Source organism: Pinus tabuliformis, chromosome 9 (genome assembly GCF_031772625.1).
Source record: "Pinus tabuliformis cultivar Carrire ecotype Pingquan chromosome 9, CPIR1, whole genome shotgun sequence".
Classification (NCBI taxonomy): Eukaryota; Viridiplantae; Streptophyta; class Pinopsida; order Pinales; family Pinaceae; genus Pinus; species Pinus tabuliformis.
The window spans coordinates 1722090302-1722105096 of NC_142307.1; the positions used below are offsets into that span (position 1 = coordinate 1722090302).

General features: G+C 34.2%; 1 protein-coding gene across 2 annotated transcripts in view; it reads right to left on the bottom strand.

Annotated features, from left to right (window-relative positions):
• LOC149155580 (uncharacterized) overlaps positions 1-4432 on the bottom strand; it is a 99559-nt gene extending 95127 nt beyond the window's left edge. Inside the window, exons 1-3 of one of the 2 annotated variants that reach the window (XM_089445028.1) lie at positions 4293-4432; positions 4141-4208; positions 1846-2009 (exon numbers count right to left, since the gene is read on the bottom strand). In XM_089445028.1, the coding sequence (XP_089301154.1) occupies positions 1878-2009; positions 4141-4208; positions 4293-4407 (315 nt within the window). In that variant the 5' untranslated portion in view covers positions 4408-4432 and the 3' untranslated portion in view covers positions 1846-1877. Of the gene's footprint in view, positions 1-1845; positions 2010-4140; positions 4209-4292 lie in introns of those variants that run through there. The other variant, XM_089445029.1, reaches the window with a different exon arrangement.
• Positions 4433-14795: the final 10363 nt, after the last annotated feature.

The following is a 14795-nucleotide window of genomic DNA, read 5'->3' on the forward strand; positions in this document are numbered from 1 at the left end:
TTTCATTAAACTATAACAACACTGAGTGGATACAACCCCTAGACTATGAAAACACTGCATTCAGATGCCGCAGCTGTCGGCAAACAGGACACCTCCAAAATTCTTGCCCACTGGCCAGAAAAAATCCAAAAGGAAACAAGAAACAACAAAAAAAGCCAAATGGGTGGCAGAATACAGAACCGCTGGAAGAAGAGGACATTCAGCCAGGGCACGCAGTGAACCAAGAGGAACCCGATACAAATATGGAACAGAATGGCACACAGGAAGAAAAAGCACCAGACCCTCAAATGGAGGGCCATTTAAAGCAGCAGAAAACTCCACAGCTGGAAGTTAGTGGCAACAAAAGAACTCATGGATCTGAAGGATCAGAATCCGACAAAGAACCTCCAGTGAACACACAAGAGTACTCGCAGGCCCTCATTGTCCCCCCTTCTGACTCTCAAGGTTGGCGTAGGGTGGAGAAGAAGAAGGGCAGAAAAGTATAGGCTTGATGTATTTGTAAACATTTTTTATTTTTATCAGTATACTGGTCCTTTTCATGGACATCTATAAGCATCTACAAAATGTAATTTATTTCAATATGAATATAAATTACGACTTTTTCTACGGAAAAAAAAAAAAAAAAAAAAAAAAAAAAATCCACAATTAAATGAATTATATTGATTTTTTTTTCTATTACTTTTTTACTTGGTCATTGAAATATTTTATTATATATTTGTATAGATATATAACTTTATCTCTTTTTGATATAGTTTTACCACACTTTTTTCATACTACATTATGATATGAACAATAACATGATACATTAGAGTAAGAATGGTAATATAAACAATACAGTGATATATAAGAGTAAGAATGAGATTATTTATGTCTATAATGTTTTTAATTAAAATAATCAAATATGTATATTCATTTTTGTTATTAATTATAGATAAGTTTTTGAGAATATTTTATTTTTATTTTAAAAAGGATAAGTATCAATTAGAGCTTCAGCACAAAAGGAATTACACATTTCGTCATACTAGGCACAAAAGGAATTTACACATCTCCCTCATACTGGGCAAGAAAGAATTACATATCCCCTCACACAGAAGGAATTACACATCCCCTCATACTGGGCACAAAAAGAATTACACATCTCCTTCCTACTCTGCAATATAATTTGTTAAAAATGATTATTTTAACAATTTAAGATATTTAATTATATAGAACAATAAAAAATAATATTAAAGATTTTATTTTTTAACAATATTTAATGAATAAATCTTATTTTTCATATTAAATAAAGATAAAATAATTTAATCTTATTTTTCATATTAAATAAAGATAAAATAATTTAATTACTTTGATGAAATTATAATTTTTTATTACTATTTCAAATAAATTTTTAAATATATAAATAAATTTAAATATATAAAAAATATCTCAACTTGAATTATAAAATTTTCATTATTCATAAGTATTCAACCCATTACTTAAAAGCAATAAATAAGTAAATAAATGTTCAATTAGCATAAAGCACCATCTAATCAAAAAAATAATTATAACAACAAAATTAACAAAAATTCAAATCTAAAAATTAATAACAACAAAATTGGAAAAAATTGAAATCTAAAAATTAATAATCAATTACATCGCTAAATATATATATTTTTTAATAACATAATAAATCACCATTCTCCATTTATAAAATAAAAACAAGTTAATATTGTTTTTAATTAAATTAACAATCCGGCAGTCAACAGAAATTAACAATCAACTACCAAGTTAACAGTGTAGAACTCAACATAAATGGACGGATCTTCTCTATTACTGGCACGGACTGATCTGCTCTATTAATAGCCGGTAAAACTGGTGACACTGACTGAACTTCTCTATTAATGGCCTGGCTTGTAATTCGTGTAAATGTAATCGCTGTTCTCAAACTCATTATCACTGTCAACTTCACACTTCTCCTTCTCCCCCTCCACGCTTTCGCATGGCACATTGCCTCCAACTTTCTCAAAGGCCTGCATATTATCCCATGATGCCATGGAATTATGTCATAGCAATGTTATGTATTAGCACAGATTCATCATCTTAAATCTATTAAGTTGGGAAGGATTGGGCAAATAACATCAATAAATTTTAGATCTAGGAATATTATGGATAAATTTTAGATCCAGGAATATTTTGGATATGTGATGGATAGGAGTCTAGTTAAATAAGTTTTAGGGGTAGTTTAGTTAGTCGAATTTTTGTTGCTATTATCTTTTCTAAACCCAAATCTCCTAGAAGCCTTTGGAATTAGATTTTACTAGTTTAACCAGATAATAAAAATTAAATTAAACCATACATCTAAAAATATTTTCAAACCTCCCCCACAAAATCAAACTTTCAAAATGATTTTGGGAAAATCTACAATAAAGATCAAGATAGCTATACAAATAATCCATATTTCATATTAAATTATTATTATAATATCCTAATAAAATTAATATATTAGTAAAATATTGTCCTGTTTTTTTCCTTCCTGAGGAGTACTGGGAAACATTAATGTTTCTAATTTATATGAATTCAATCTTGATCTCCCTGTAATTCAACATTGACCAATTGAAGCAACTCCTTACCTTAAAATAATTTATTTTGAATCTTTAAAACATTCACATCTCCATTTTCTTTATATCCAAGTACCATGCCTAAATATGCATATAATCCTGAGCTTATGTGGTTGTTGCAGATTTCAGTATCCAGTGAGTAAGGTGCAAAGTAAATCATTAACTTTATTCCGTAAAAATGCCTTCCAAATGCACATGTATAAAGTTGTAAACCCCAGCTACAGCTACTGAAGCTAAGGATGCTTTCTTAACATTTAAAGGGAATCTGCTTCATTATAATGTGAAAAACAGAAAGTAACATTGATGTATACATGTTGTTGCAGGTGCAAATAGTGTAGCTTCAGACAGATATATACAAGATAATCTTCGTCTATGTGGAAATGGGGTTGAAACACAGATACAAAAGCTTAAGGTATACAAAGAACAAAGACATATGGGGCAGTTATCTTGTCAGCTTTTTTGACGGTGCATGTAAAGAGAGACTTTGTGGTTGCTGTTCTGATAAGTTCTTTTCATTTAAGAGATTAAATCGCAGGCCCGAACTTTTAGCATTATGGGGAGTTCTAATTGCAGCAAAATGGTTTAGGATAGACAGTATCTAGATCTTTGAGGATGCAAAGGATAGACAGTATTTAGATCTTTGAGGATGCAAAGGAAATTATAGAATGGGTAATACATAATATAAATTTCAATCCATCCATTCTAAAAAATTGAATTAACAAGATTAGAGTGCTAACTACAATGTCCAGAGAAATACATTTTGAACATATATAAGGAACAGAATTGGATAATAAACATGCTATCAAAGAGAGATGAAAAAGTCAACAGAGGAACTTTTCTTCTCAGCATTTGAACAGAGTGGATGATCAAGTCAGGAAGAATCAATTATGCATAGTGTTAAAGGCAGGATTCCACTTCCACCCAAGGACAGGTATAAAGAGGACAATGGAACTTTTTGTTTTGCATAGTGTTAAAGGCATGATGCCACTTCCACCCAAGAAGGACAGGCATAAAGAGGACAATGGAACTTTTTGTTTTTTTAAGTGATGATAATAATCTGTTTTGTTTTCAGTTAATACTAGTATGTGAAATATGTAATTTTAACGTTACATGTAACATAAATGATTAAGATAAAAAAGTGACTGAACAGTCCTTTACTAAACGGTTAATAGCTAAGTCAGATTTTTTTGGTAAGTAAATAGAGAAGAAAAAGACCTATGACAATGTACTACTTTTTTTCTTAATGCAAAGAAATAACGTTTTTTTTGTGCTGAGAAAAAAATAGTGTAGCTTCAAATCCTAAAATAAATTTTCTTAACCTAAATGTGCATTCCTAGCTTTTAAATGTAATCTGCACATTGTAAGATGAAAGGTTGTTTTCCTAGCATTTAAAGGTAATCTGCTTCATTATAATAAGAAAAGACTCAAGCTATCTGACATCTTTCCACATAGACAATAAAACAAGGTATCATATATTCATCAAGGTTTCAGATCACCTGGCTTCTGGCCAAATGATAGTTATTAAAAGTGTATTATTCTTTACCTTGGGAGGGTCTGCTAATTTGCTAGATTGGGTGCCATGCAAAACTGGATGTTCATGGCCCTCCACATCTGCAATCTCAATTAAACAGGGAAAATGATAAATTAGAAACTATATCTAATATGAACATATGCAGCCTGTGCACTCATACGTACCTAATAGCATACTGCGCTTGAAAGCAAGCGATTCTACAGCGAAAAATAGTGGCATAACCAAAAGTAGCGACGTTGTCAATAGCAGAGCAGCAGAACCAGCCTGAAACCTACCCATCTTAACTCCAAATCTAAAGTCTGGTGGAAGGAATTATAATAGAGCTGTATATATAGAGGAAGACGGGGAGGGAAAATTCACGGGAAAATGATGATGACGGGACGGGCAGGGCACTGCAAGGTTCACTGAGACCTCTACGGTCCGTAACAGGTCACAGAAGGCGTCTCATCAGATGAGAAAACATAATAATTACAAGAATGGACACGGGACATTACAGGGGCGCAGTCCAAGGACGCTTTTTTGGTCTTTGTTTCTTTTTTCCGAGAATCTTGCAGGCTCTAGCTATTTTTTTGGCAAAATCTTCCATACAGATTTTCACAAGATTGTGAATTTACTAAAAATGTATTTTTCCATAAATCTTGCAGGCTTTAGCAAATGTTTTTGGCAAAATCTTCCATACAGATTTTCACAAGATCATGAATTTACTTAAAATGTATTTTTAAATCAATTGGACATTTAAGATTCTGTATATTATACAAATTAGCATTAAATTATTTTTTTATTAAATTTCAAATAAAATTTATATTCAAAAATATTTAAAAATTAGACTAGATTCATTATTATTATTATAATTATTTAATTTTCAGATCACTGTACAATGATGGACTAGACATTAAAATGGTACATTTCAAGGAAGTTTTTGTTTTTGTTTTTGTTTTTTGTTTTCAAGAATCTTGTAGCCTCCAACAATTTGTTTTGCAAAATCTTCCATATAAATTCTCACAAAATTGTGAATTTACTTGAAACTTATTTTAAATAAATAAATTGAATTGATTGAAAATTGAAGATTTTAGATATTATACAAATTAAACTTAAATTTAATTAATTAATTTTATTAAATTTCAAATAAAGTTAATAAAATATTCACAAACATTCTAAAAAAATAGACTGGATTCATTATTATTATTATTATCATCCAATTTTAAGGTCACTGTCAAATAAAATTAATAAAATGTTCAAAAACATTTAAAAAGTAGACTGGATTCACTATTATTATTATTATCCAATTTTAACGTCACTGCTAAGTGAAGCTAGACACCACATTGTTATATAAGACTCCAAAAAACTCACCTCTGCTCAGTAATTTAACTACTAAATCTTAAAAAACATAATATAAAAATCTATCCCATTCACCACTTTCAAAACATATGGCCACTTTAGTATCATTAAATAACAACTGAAATTTCTAAACACATTTAATTCAAAATAATACCCAAAATATACCAAAAAGCACTTCAAACTTAAAGAAAATAAACTACTAAATATGCAATGTGCATATATGGTTGGGAATTATATAAAAGTCTGCCCCGTTCACCACCTTCAGGACAAGTCAATATTTTTACACTCACTTTGGTATCATTAAATAACTTTTCAATACTTGATGAATATCATTAAATATCTTTTAATATGTATTTCCGAGTCCCGACTTGGAGTAAAATCTCTGTAACGCAAAATTTCCATTAACATTATTTCATTCATAAATTTCAATATCTCTTAAATTTTATATACAAACACTTCAAGACAAGAGTAGTTGGTCTGTCCTTATAACTGCTACAGTTTTTCAAAGCGAAAAAAGCATAATTATATTATATAAAGTATATAATGGTACAAATAGTACATGAACATATAGTACATCATAAGGGCTATAGGAAGTTGGAGCAACCTGTGCCAGAAATATCTAGATGAGATGGGAAGCAAAAAGAAATAAGATGTCCATCAAGATAGACAGCCTTTTGAGCTGTCTAGAGGTTTGCAAATAAAAGATTTTACATAGCTCATGAAAGAGAAATAAGGAAAATAAGATCCTCTGAGTTATAACAACACTGTTCAAAAATTTTCAAATCATACTTTGACCATACATAGACCGAAATATTCAGTAGGGAGGAGAGAAGCAAAAAGAACAAAATAACAGTGCATACCTGGATTCAGCAAAATTGAAATTAAGTGGCAAGGATGGAAAATTCCTGGATAGAGAAGATATCCTCGTCAAATATTACCTTCAAGTTCCATATACCTGTTTATGATAGAAGACCTGCCTTTGATAAGTTTTTTGCTTGTTGGTTTTCTGTAAATGTGCTGGATGGAGCATCCTTCCATCGTCCTCCAAAAGAACATGATTCTGTCCATCCAGCCTGCAAGGTGAGGATTACTGATATGGTTCTTTTCCAATACATAATCAACCATGACTTTGGAATCTCTGAAAATTGAAACGGACTGAATGTTAAAGAAAAGGCAAAAAGTTAGAAGACCCACGAGAGTCATCGCCTCAGCTTTGCAATTGGAACCCGACCATAACGTTGTATTTGTTTAACATTCTTGTACCCCATTGTTTTATATATCAACCTGGTCATAATACCCTATTTGTTTTGTCATCCATCCTAGCACTCCATTACTTTTTTCACAAATTTTGACCATAATAATATAAAATTATCATTTTAAGTGATTTTCATTTTCGATCTAGTTTTATAATGTTTGAATTTTAAATCAATTTTATAACAATTAATTATCTACATCACATAGAAACCAGCTAATTTACATTTATGGGTATTTTCATTTATAAATTTTATCATGACAATGTATTTGTCTTGTCCAAAAAATGTCTAATTAGATTTTTAATTGAGGTGTGTATATTAATATTGTTAATCTCAACCACTACATTGTGTTCTTTGTTACAACAAAATCTAGAAGGCTATTGCAAACACACGAGAATGTCAATACTTTCACCCTAATACCTACTCCCCTCTCTTTAGTGAAGGATACAATCCAACACCAATTTCCCTCTCTTTAGTGAAGGATACAATCCAACACCAGTGACCTTTCAATCCAACACAGGGAGCTTTCATGGTAGTTCTTAGGGATCAATTAATACAAGTATCTTAAGTTTATTGCCCTCTAGGAATCTTAGAATATAAATCCACCATATGAAGGCATAATTAATTAGGGTTTGAGGTGAATTAAGCAATAAATTCCATATTTGGGTTTTAGGGAGCTATGTGACAATCTAAACGCTATGGTTGACTTAAAGAGTTTCAAATAGGTTTTTGAACACACCAAATCAATAAACTTACTTAAAGACACTATAAACTAGGGATCTAAATTAGTGAATTGCAACAACACAATAGTCTATAGTAATAGCAAATTTAGTTGTGAAAATTGTGAATAAGCTTTGTAAAATATAGTCTAATTAGAAAGTAAACTAGGGACAAAGTTACAATATTTTTTAATGGTTAATAAGACATATAATAACAATTGTAACCTTAATGTCGATCCTATAAAACGACTAAAAATGCATGAAATTTTTCAAATTTTCTTCTCTAATGCACTTTTACACAGTATCTAACTCTAAGGCATATATCAATGACTCATTAAATGTTGAAAATATAGGATTTTATTGTAATATAATTCTAATTTAATATGAAACAAAAAAGAAAAATGACTTTTATATTTTAAAAGAATGCCATAAGACACATGGAGTCTAGCATACAAACAATTCTAGTGTTTCCTTAGATGTGCCTTCTCAATCTAGGACACATGGAGTCTAGCATACAAACAATTCTAGTGTTTCCTTGGAGTGAAACTAAATCCAAACAAGTTACGGTCAATAAACTAACTTACCTTAGGGTTCAAGATTTAGGTTTTCAATTTTCCAGATTATTAAGGGAAATAAAAACTTAGTTCAATAAGGGACAATGAAAGGAATACTAAATAAACTAACTTAGCACAAGAACGTCCATCCCGTGAAACATAATATCAAGCTAAATCAAATAGACTAGTTTACTTCACCATGCAATATCCTAGATCCACCATAAGCATCCATGAAAAGAGATCGCATTGCATCACAATTCCCCCAAAGATAAGTCACTCAACTAGGCATCCATAGTGTATAAGAGAGAATAATATTAATTAAGAGAATGTACGATCCAAGTATGACAAATGAATCCAATGAGACAAATCACTTCCTTATATATATTAGGGAAACTGAGTGACTTAACCCACAATTAGGCTAAAATCCCTAAATCCATGATACAAGGTGGATAAGTCATCAAGGTGACTCCTAAGCATAGCCTCTAAAATGATATAACATGAAAAATAGCCTCAATTAGTCCACACACGAGTAGAGAAACTTTCAAGGGTGAGGTCATCATCTAAAAGGCACATCTCTCCATGAAACGATGCAAAGAATAGCTGAAGGGATGTATGCTATCCCATCAGTCATGCCTCTCCATCCAAACTAGGTGCCTCCTCACCAAATATCCCTCTCAAGCCCTATTTCATCCTCCTAAATCTCACATCATCGTTAAATGGAGTGCTAGGATGGCATTGCCAAGATAGGAGCTCATGTCATCAAGGTAGAAAGTGGTTTCACCCCTTCAAACGGGGCCCAAATGATAATCATCATCAATCACCATGAAGAGGAGAAAAATCCATCAAGAAGGGACAATGCTAGCCTAGGGGTGCCCTGTCATCTTTATGGTGCACATGGTCTCCAAGTCAATACCCTAGCTTGAAAGGTAAACATCCATGGCCATGGTTTTGGAGGAGGGTGTCATCCACTATGCCAAGTTGTCATTAAAGTCGATGCTACTCCAATGTACCCCAACGTCCTCCATCAAGTGTCTAATGTCATTAATGCAGGTGGTGGAGAAGCCTTTGTGAAGTGTTGGAGAAGTCAAACATCATCTGTCATGGGATCTTGTCTACACTTGGAACACCATGTAACACATATTCTAGTAATTGAATGATACCAACATCATGGGTACAAGAGCCATAAAAGCATTAAGGACGACCATATTCAATGTAAAGTCATCAAAGTACTTCACACAAGTATCATCTTCACAATTTTTTGTTACGAGATTATGATTATATACATGTTACTCTACTTAGGTATGGGAAGGCTATCACATGATGCTATTAGCTACTTCCAACCTTAAGGGAGGAACAATTCTTGGGTTAAGATGGTAGGTGTAAGTGATAAGTGTTATGACTTGGGGTAGACTTCATGAAAGGTGTCATAGTCTTGTACTAGGTTATGCAAAACCACTTTATAGAGGAAGATGCTTGAGTTACTGATCTAGGTGGATATTGGTGGCCACTTGCCAATTCCACTTGGACCCCCACCATTGTTTCTTTCAGTTTTTCAGTTTCCTTAATTGTAGCACAGTTTACTATTTTTAGCAGTTTTTCAGGTCCTAAACTTCTGGAGCCGTTTTGAGGCCCTAAACGACTTTTTTTTTTTGGCAATCTACCAACGTTTTTTTTATGATTTTCTAACTAAAATCATCTTTTTCGTCATAGTCCTCAGAGAGATCTTTCCAATGGAGTATCATGCGCGTCAAACAGAGATAATATGACCAAGTCGTGACCTCGGGAAGTTGGTTGTCCAACTAACCCCAACAAGGCCCATAAACTCTTGGTGTTACATCTCCTCGGGTTAGGGTTTTGGTTGTTTAGGGTTTGCTCTTATTGTTAAACAATAAAAAGGCCCTTGAGCCTCATTGTAACGTAGTTCAGAGGAATGTAGCCGCCACATCTCTTCTCAAAGATAAGCTACCATCGCCTGAGCTAATCTTATGTCCATTTTGTTTGTAAGCATATTTCAGTATTTGATATTAATGAAATGAAGTGTTATTTCTATTGCATCTTTGTATTTATGGTTATATCTGTAATTTGTTGCGTTCTTGTTTAAATCCGGATCAGTGGTATCAAAGCGGTCTGCTCTTTCTCTATTTTTCTCTGCATGTCCCCAACGAGGTCGAGATATAAGGAGTTAGGGCTTGAACTGGTCGAACCTTTGCAAGACCAGCCTTGCAAATCTCGACGGCCTCCCATGGTAGATGAAAAGAAAGACGAGGGTTTAGGAGATCCTATCAAAATCATGTTCGAAGAAGCGCTCGAGCGACAAAGAAACACGATGATGGACAACTTTCCCCAGATCCTTCAATGGCTACCCAAGGGAAAAGCATCTACTTCTAGCAGCTACTTTGGAAGCACCACACCCTTTAAGGTACAAGTTAACTTTGACATTCCCATATTTGAGGGTCAGATAGATGCAGACACTGTAGATAAATGGTTAAATCTTCTAGAAGGACATTTTTCCGTTCATGATTTTTCCAGTCGAGAAAATATCACTTTTGCACTTCTCAAAGCAACCCCCCATGTCAAGGACTGGTGGGAAACCTATTGTGAGTAGAAGGATGAAAGTACAAATTCACTATTTTCAGCGGCACCCAATTGGAACTCATTCTGGGATGCCATCATGGAGCAGTACTACCCTATCAGAAGATATGAGGATAAATACATAAAGTGGACCACACTGCAGTAGGGAAGGGACCAAGACGTGTCGGAGTTTACCAATATTTTTCATACCCTTCGCATAAAGTTGGCTATCAAGGATTTTGAGCAGCATTTGGTACTTAAATACCGCGGCTTCCTACATAAGTACATCCAGGACGAGATGGAGTTCCTAGACATCTCCTTGCTCGGCACAACGTATCGATACACTGTAAAGATTGAGTAGAAGTTTAAACAAAAGAAGCAAGACTTTGGATCTGTGAATCCAAAGTAAGGGAAAGGTGCCCCCAAACCGCAGAACAAAGGACAAAGCCAAAGTGAGGTGGCCCAAGACAACTCGCCAAATCCACAAGCAAAGAACAACATCGTGAAGTCGAAGAAGGACACAAGAAAGTGGTGTGAGTTCCATAAGAGCTCCACTCACAACAAAAGTGAGTGTCAGGCCAAGTAGTCACTGGTGGCCGAGCTAAAGGCTTTGGAATCAGATGCATGTTCTGACTCTGAGTCAGAACCCGACAAGGGGAATGACAAAGGGACGCAGATTATCGATGCGGAGCCCAACACCATCGTTGCCACCATGAAGATCTAGAAGGAGGAGCTCGAAGATCCAGAGGAGGAGGAGCATCTCTTCCACTCCCAGATTTGGGTAAAGGGTTCCTCGCTATAGTTCATTGTCGATAGCGGGAGCCAAAAGAACCTCATTTCAGCAGAGGTCGTGAAGCATTTGAGCTTACCAACCACATCACATCCACAACCATACACCATCGGGTGGCTTCACCAAAGACGAGATCTTCGTGTGAGCCAGAAATGTTGCCTTGTGTTAGCGCAAGGAGTTACTCCTAGACTGCAAAAAGAGTAAGCCTTACGCATCATGATTACATTTCAAAATTTCAAAGGGTTTTTTGAGTGGTGGGATGGCTTCTGAAGGAGTTTTTGAAATGATTGTGTTCCTCTTTAACTTTCATGCATTTGGAAAGCTGTGGAAAGCATAAATTCAATGGTTAATTGAGTAATATAGGGGAGCAGAGGAAAAGGAACAGGTAGCTGATAATTATCCTAAGAAACTAAGTATCTTAAGGCAGTCACTTCAACTACATAAAGAATTGTAACAAACTCTGTTTTTTTGGTAAATAAAATAACAAGAAAGTGAGAAAGTGTATAAAGTATTTCACAAATCTTTTGTGAAAGCTTCACTAACAATTTCTACTTGAACTGATATTATGATTTACAGGAGACTGGATAGTAGATAAGTCATCATTAGATCCTCTTAATGATTCTCATTCATACTATACTAGATGTTGTAATTTGTCATTTAAAATATTAAAACAGGTTTGGCAAACGAGACAACAAATAGAAAGTAGAAAACATATATAAAGTATCTCACAAATCCTTTATGAAACCTTCACTAACAAGTTCTAATTGAAAATATATTGTAATTTACAGAAAAATGGATAGTAGATAAGTCATCATCAGATCCTCTTAATGATTCTCACTCATACTATACTAGATACTGCAAATTTATAATTTAGAAAATTGGAACAAGGAAATAGACAAACCACACATTAGATATGACTAGAATCACAAAATCGTTCAACATGAAGTGCAGAAAAAGCTATTTGATTAAGTTGAGTCTTCAGGTGAACCAAAATCCAACCCTGAAATGATATTTACAAAAGAAATATATAGGGAGAGAGGCACCAACTTCAACTCTCCTAAATTTGTGGTTCCACTATTTCTTGATTACATGGGTGTCCCTCAGATATTAAAAACATCTCCCATCGAATTGCAACAGAAAGTATAGGTGTAGATGAGAAGAAGAGGAAGAATGACACTTTGCTGCTGGAAAAACTGATTGCTTACCCCTTTTGCTGTTGAATTTTCTCTTTATGGTCTTGACTATTGAATGACCATATGGCTTCATTAAATACAACCTTCAACAACCACATAACTATCTCATATCCATCATCTTTCTTATCCATATTGCTATGGTTTTCTATCTTTCCAAAACTGGCCCGGAGGTTTTCTATTGACAGTTATATATTTCTGTTGAGACAGGTGCTACCGGAAATTCCAGTAATACTTGTAATAGCGCAAAAACTAGAAACACTTCCATCATTTTTGGTAGGATAACGTTTCCACTTCAAAACTTTAAAAGAAATTCTTCAAAAATACATTTCATTCCATGTGAGTTGCAACCTCTGCGAGCTTATCCAATTTTTTTTTAATTCTAGCAGATTTAGACCTTGTGATTTTGGTTGTTTCTCCTTTGATGATGGCCTCTTTCTTTTCTGCTTCTTTTTGGATCTTTCTTCTTTTGGAAGGCTCTGATGGCTGGTCCATGGTAGATTTACCTCTTTTCTTCTTCAAGGATATTCAGATTTCTACAATTGAAGGATCCTCAATCTGCAACTCTATTGGTTGTTCTTCTATAACTGTTATTTCAGTCAGTAAACTAGGATTATTTATGGCCTTTGATTTCAGTATGTATTTATTATTTTCCTTAGTACGTCTCCTCCTTGTTCCATCAACTAGTTTGAGCTCTTATTTGTTGTTTTTACTGGTTCTTGTATACCCTTCTTCCTTCAGTATTTCCTCATTAGAATCAAGATGCTGGTTTTCTTGTTGCTATTCATGTGCTTCTAGAATTTCAGGAAACACTTGTGCTTTAGATTTCTCTTTAGCTGCAAGTTTTCTTCTCCGAGTTCTTGTGTAAACCTTAGGAAAAGGTCTAATAGGGGGAACCATTTTTGAGATTTTTGTTTTCATGGCAGAAGAGATTTCACCTTTCTCCTTTCTCTTTTCAGATTTAGCAACTAAGGGTTTCTCGTTGCTGCTTTTGGCACCTCTGCTCACACTTTCCCTCTTTGTCTTTCTTTTGGAGGTTTCTTCAACTGATACAGTTGATGTCCTCTTTGTCTGAACCTGTGTTGAAGAATATTTAGAAATTTCTTGGGGTTTTGGTGCAGGTTGGCCTGCCCTGTAAACAAGAAATGGTCCTAGGTTTGGTTTCTGTTTTTTAGTTCTTCTTCAACCAAAACGTTGATAATTTCCTTATGATACAGACTATATTCTAATGCTTCCTGATGTGTTTGAATCATGGTTGCCATTTTGGTCAGGCTCTTCAATATGAAATAAGGCAGATGAAGAGTCGTCATACCTGCAAAATGAAAAAGAAACCTCATATGGTAAAGAAAAAACTACTATATATCTTCTCTCACAAGTGAGAAAAATCTTAACTAGTTTGATTGTTTCTTCCCATTCCTTCTTAAGATAATTGCTGGGAATTCCTTTGGCCAAGTTAGGATCTCTATATTCATCTCTGATAAAAGTGTTGAGATATCCTCTTGCAATGATTTTTCCTTTAAAACACTTTTCTCCTTCTTGGGGAAGGTTAAAATCCCCAGCAATTCACCATTTTGAAACCTACAACCTAAGACGGAAGATAGTAGCTTCCTGTCCATCGAAAGTTTGAGAAAACTCTCGGGCTACACCTTGATGTGAGTCTCCTAACCTTTTGTAGAGCGGATACCAGCCTGCCTGAATAAACAACCTTTTGACCTTCGGATTAGCATCAACTAGCTCATCTCCTTGAGGTTTGATTCTCTTAAGCTTTCCACCTTTCCTATACTTTGGCGCCATAGAATATCTACTTGCTCGTTATGAAGAATAGGTGTCAAAGTGTGGAAGGTTATCCAATAGTTTTTGCAACTATCTTGAATTAGGATGCCTGAAAATCTGGGATGTGTTCTTAACTTCCTCAATCAGTGTCTCCTTAGCTGCACTTCAGAAATTCGAAATGGTGACATTTCCTTCACTTTCAAATATTTGAGATGAAGTTATGGTTCAATCTCCCATGCATATAATCTTTCATGATCACATAAGGTTTCATGTCATAATGGACAACATGTAGTAATAATGATGAAGTCGAGTTGCCTTGGAGAGTCCAGCTGATCTGCTACAGGTGGTTGTACGAGATTTTTTGTAAATATGGCAATTTTCCTGCATTAATTCGCACTAGCCGGAAATTCCAGTGGCGCATCACACGAAACAGAAAGAATGGCTGTCGGATTTCAAACAACTGGCAGAGACTGATGGTG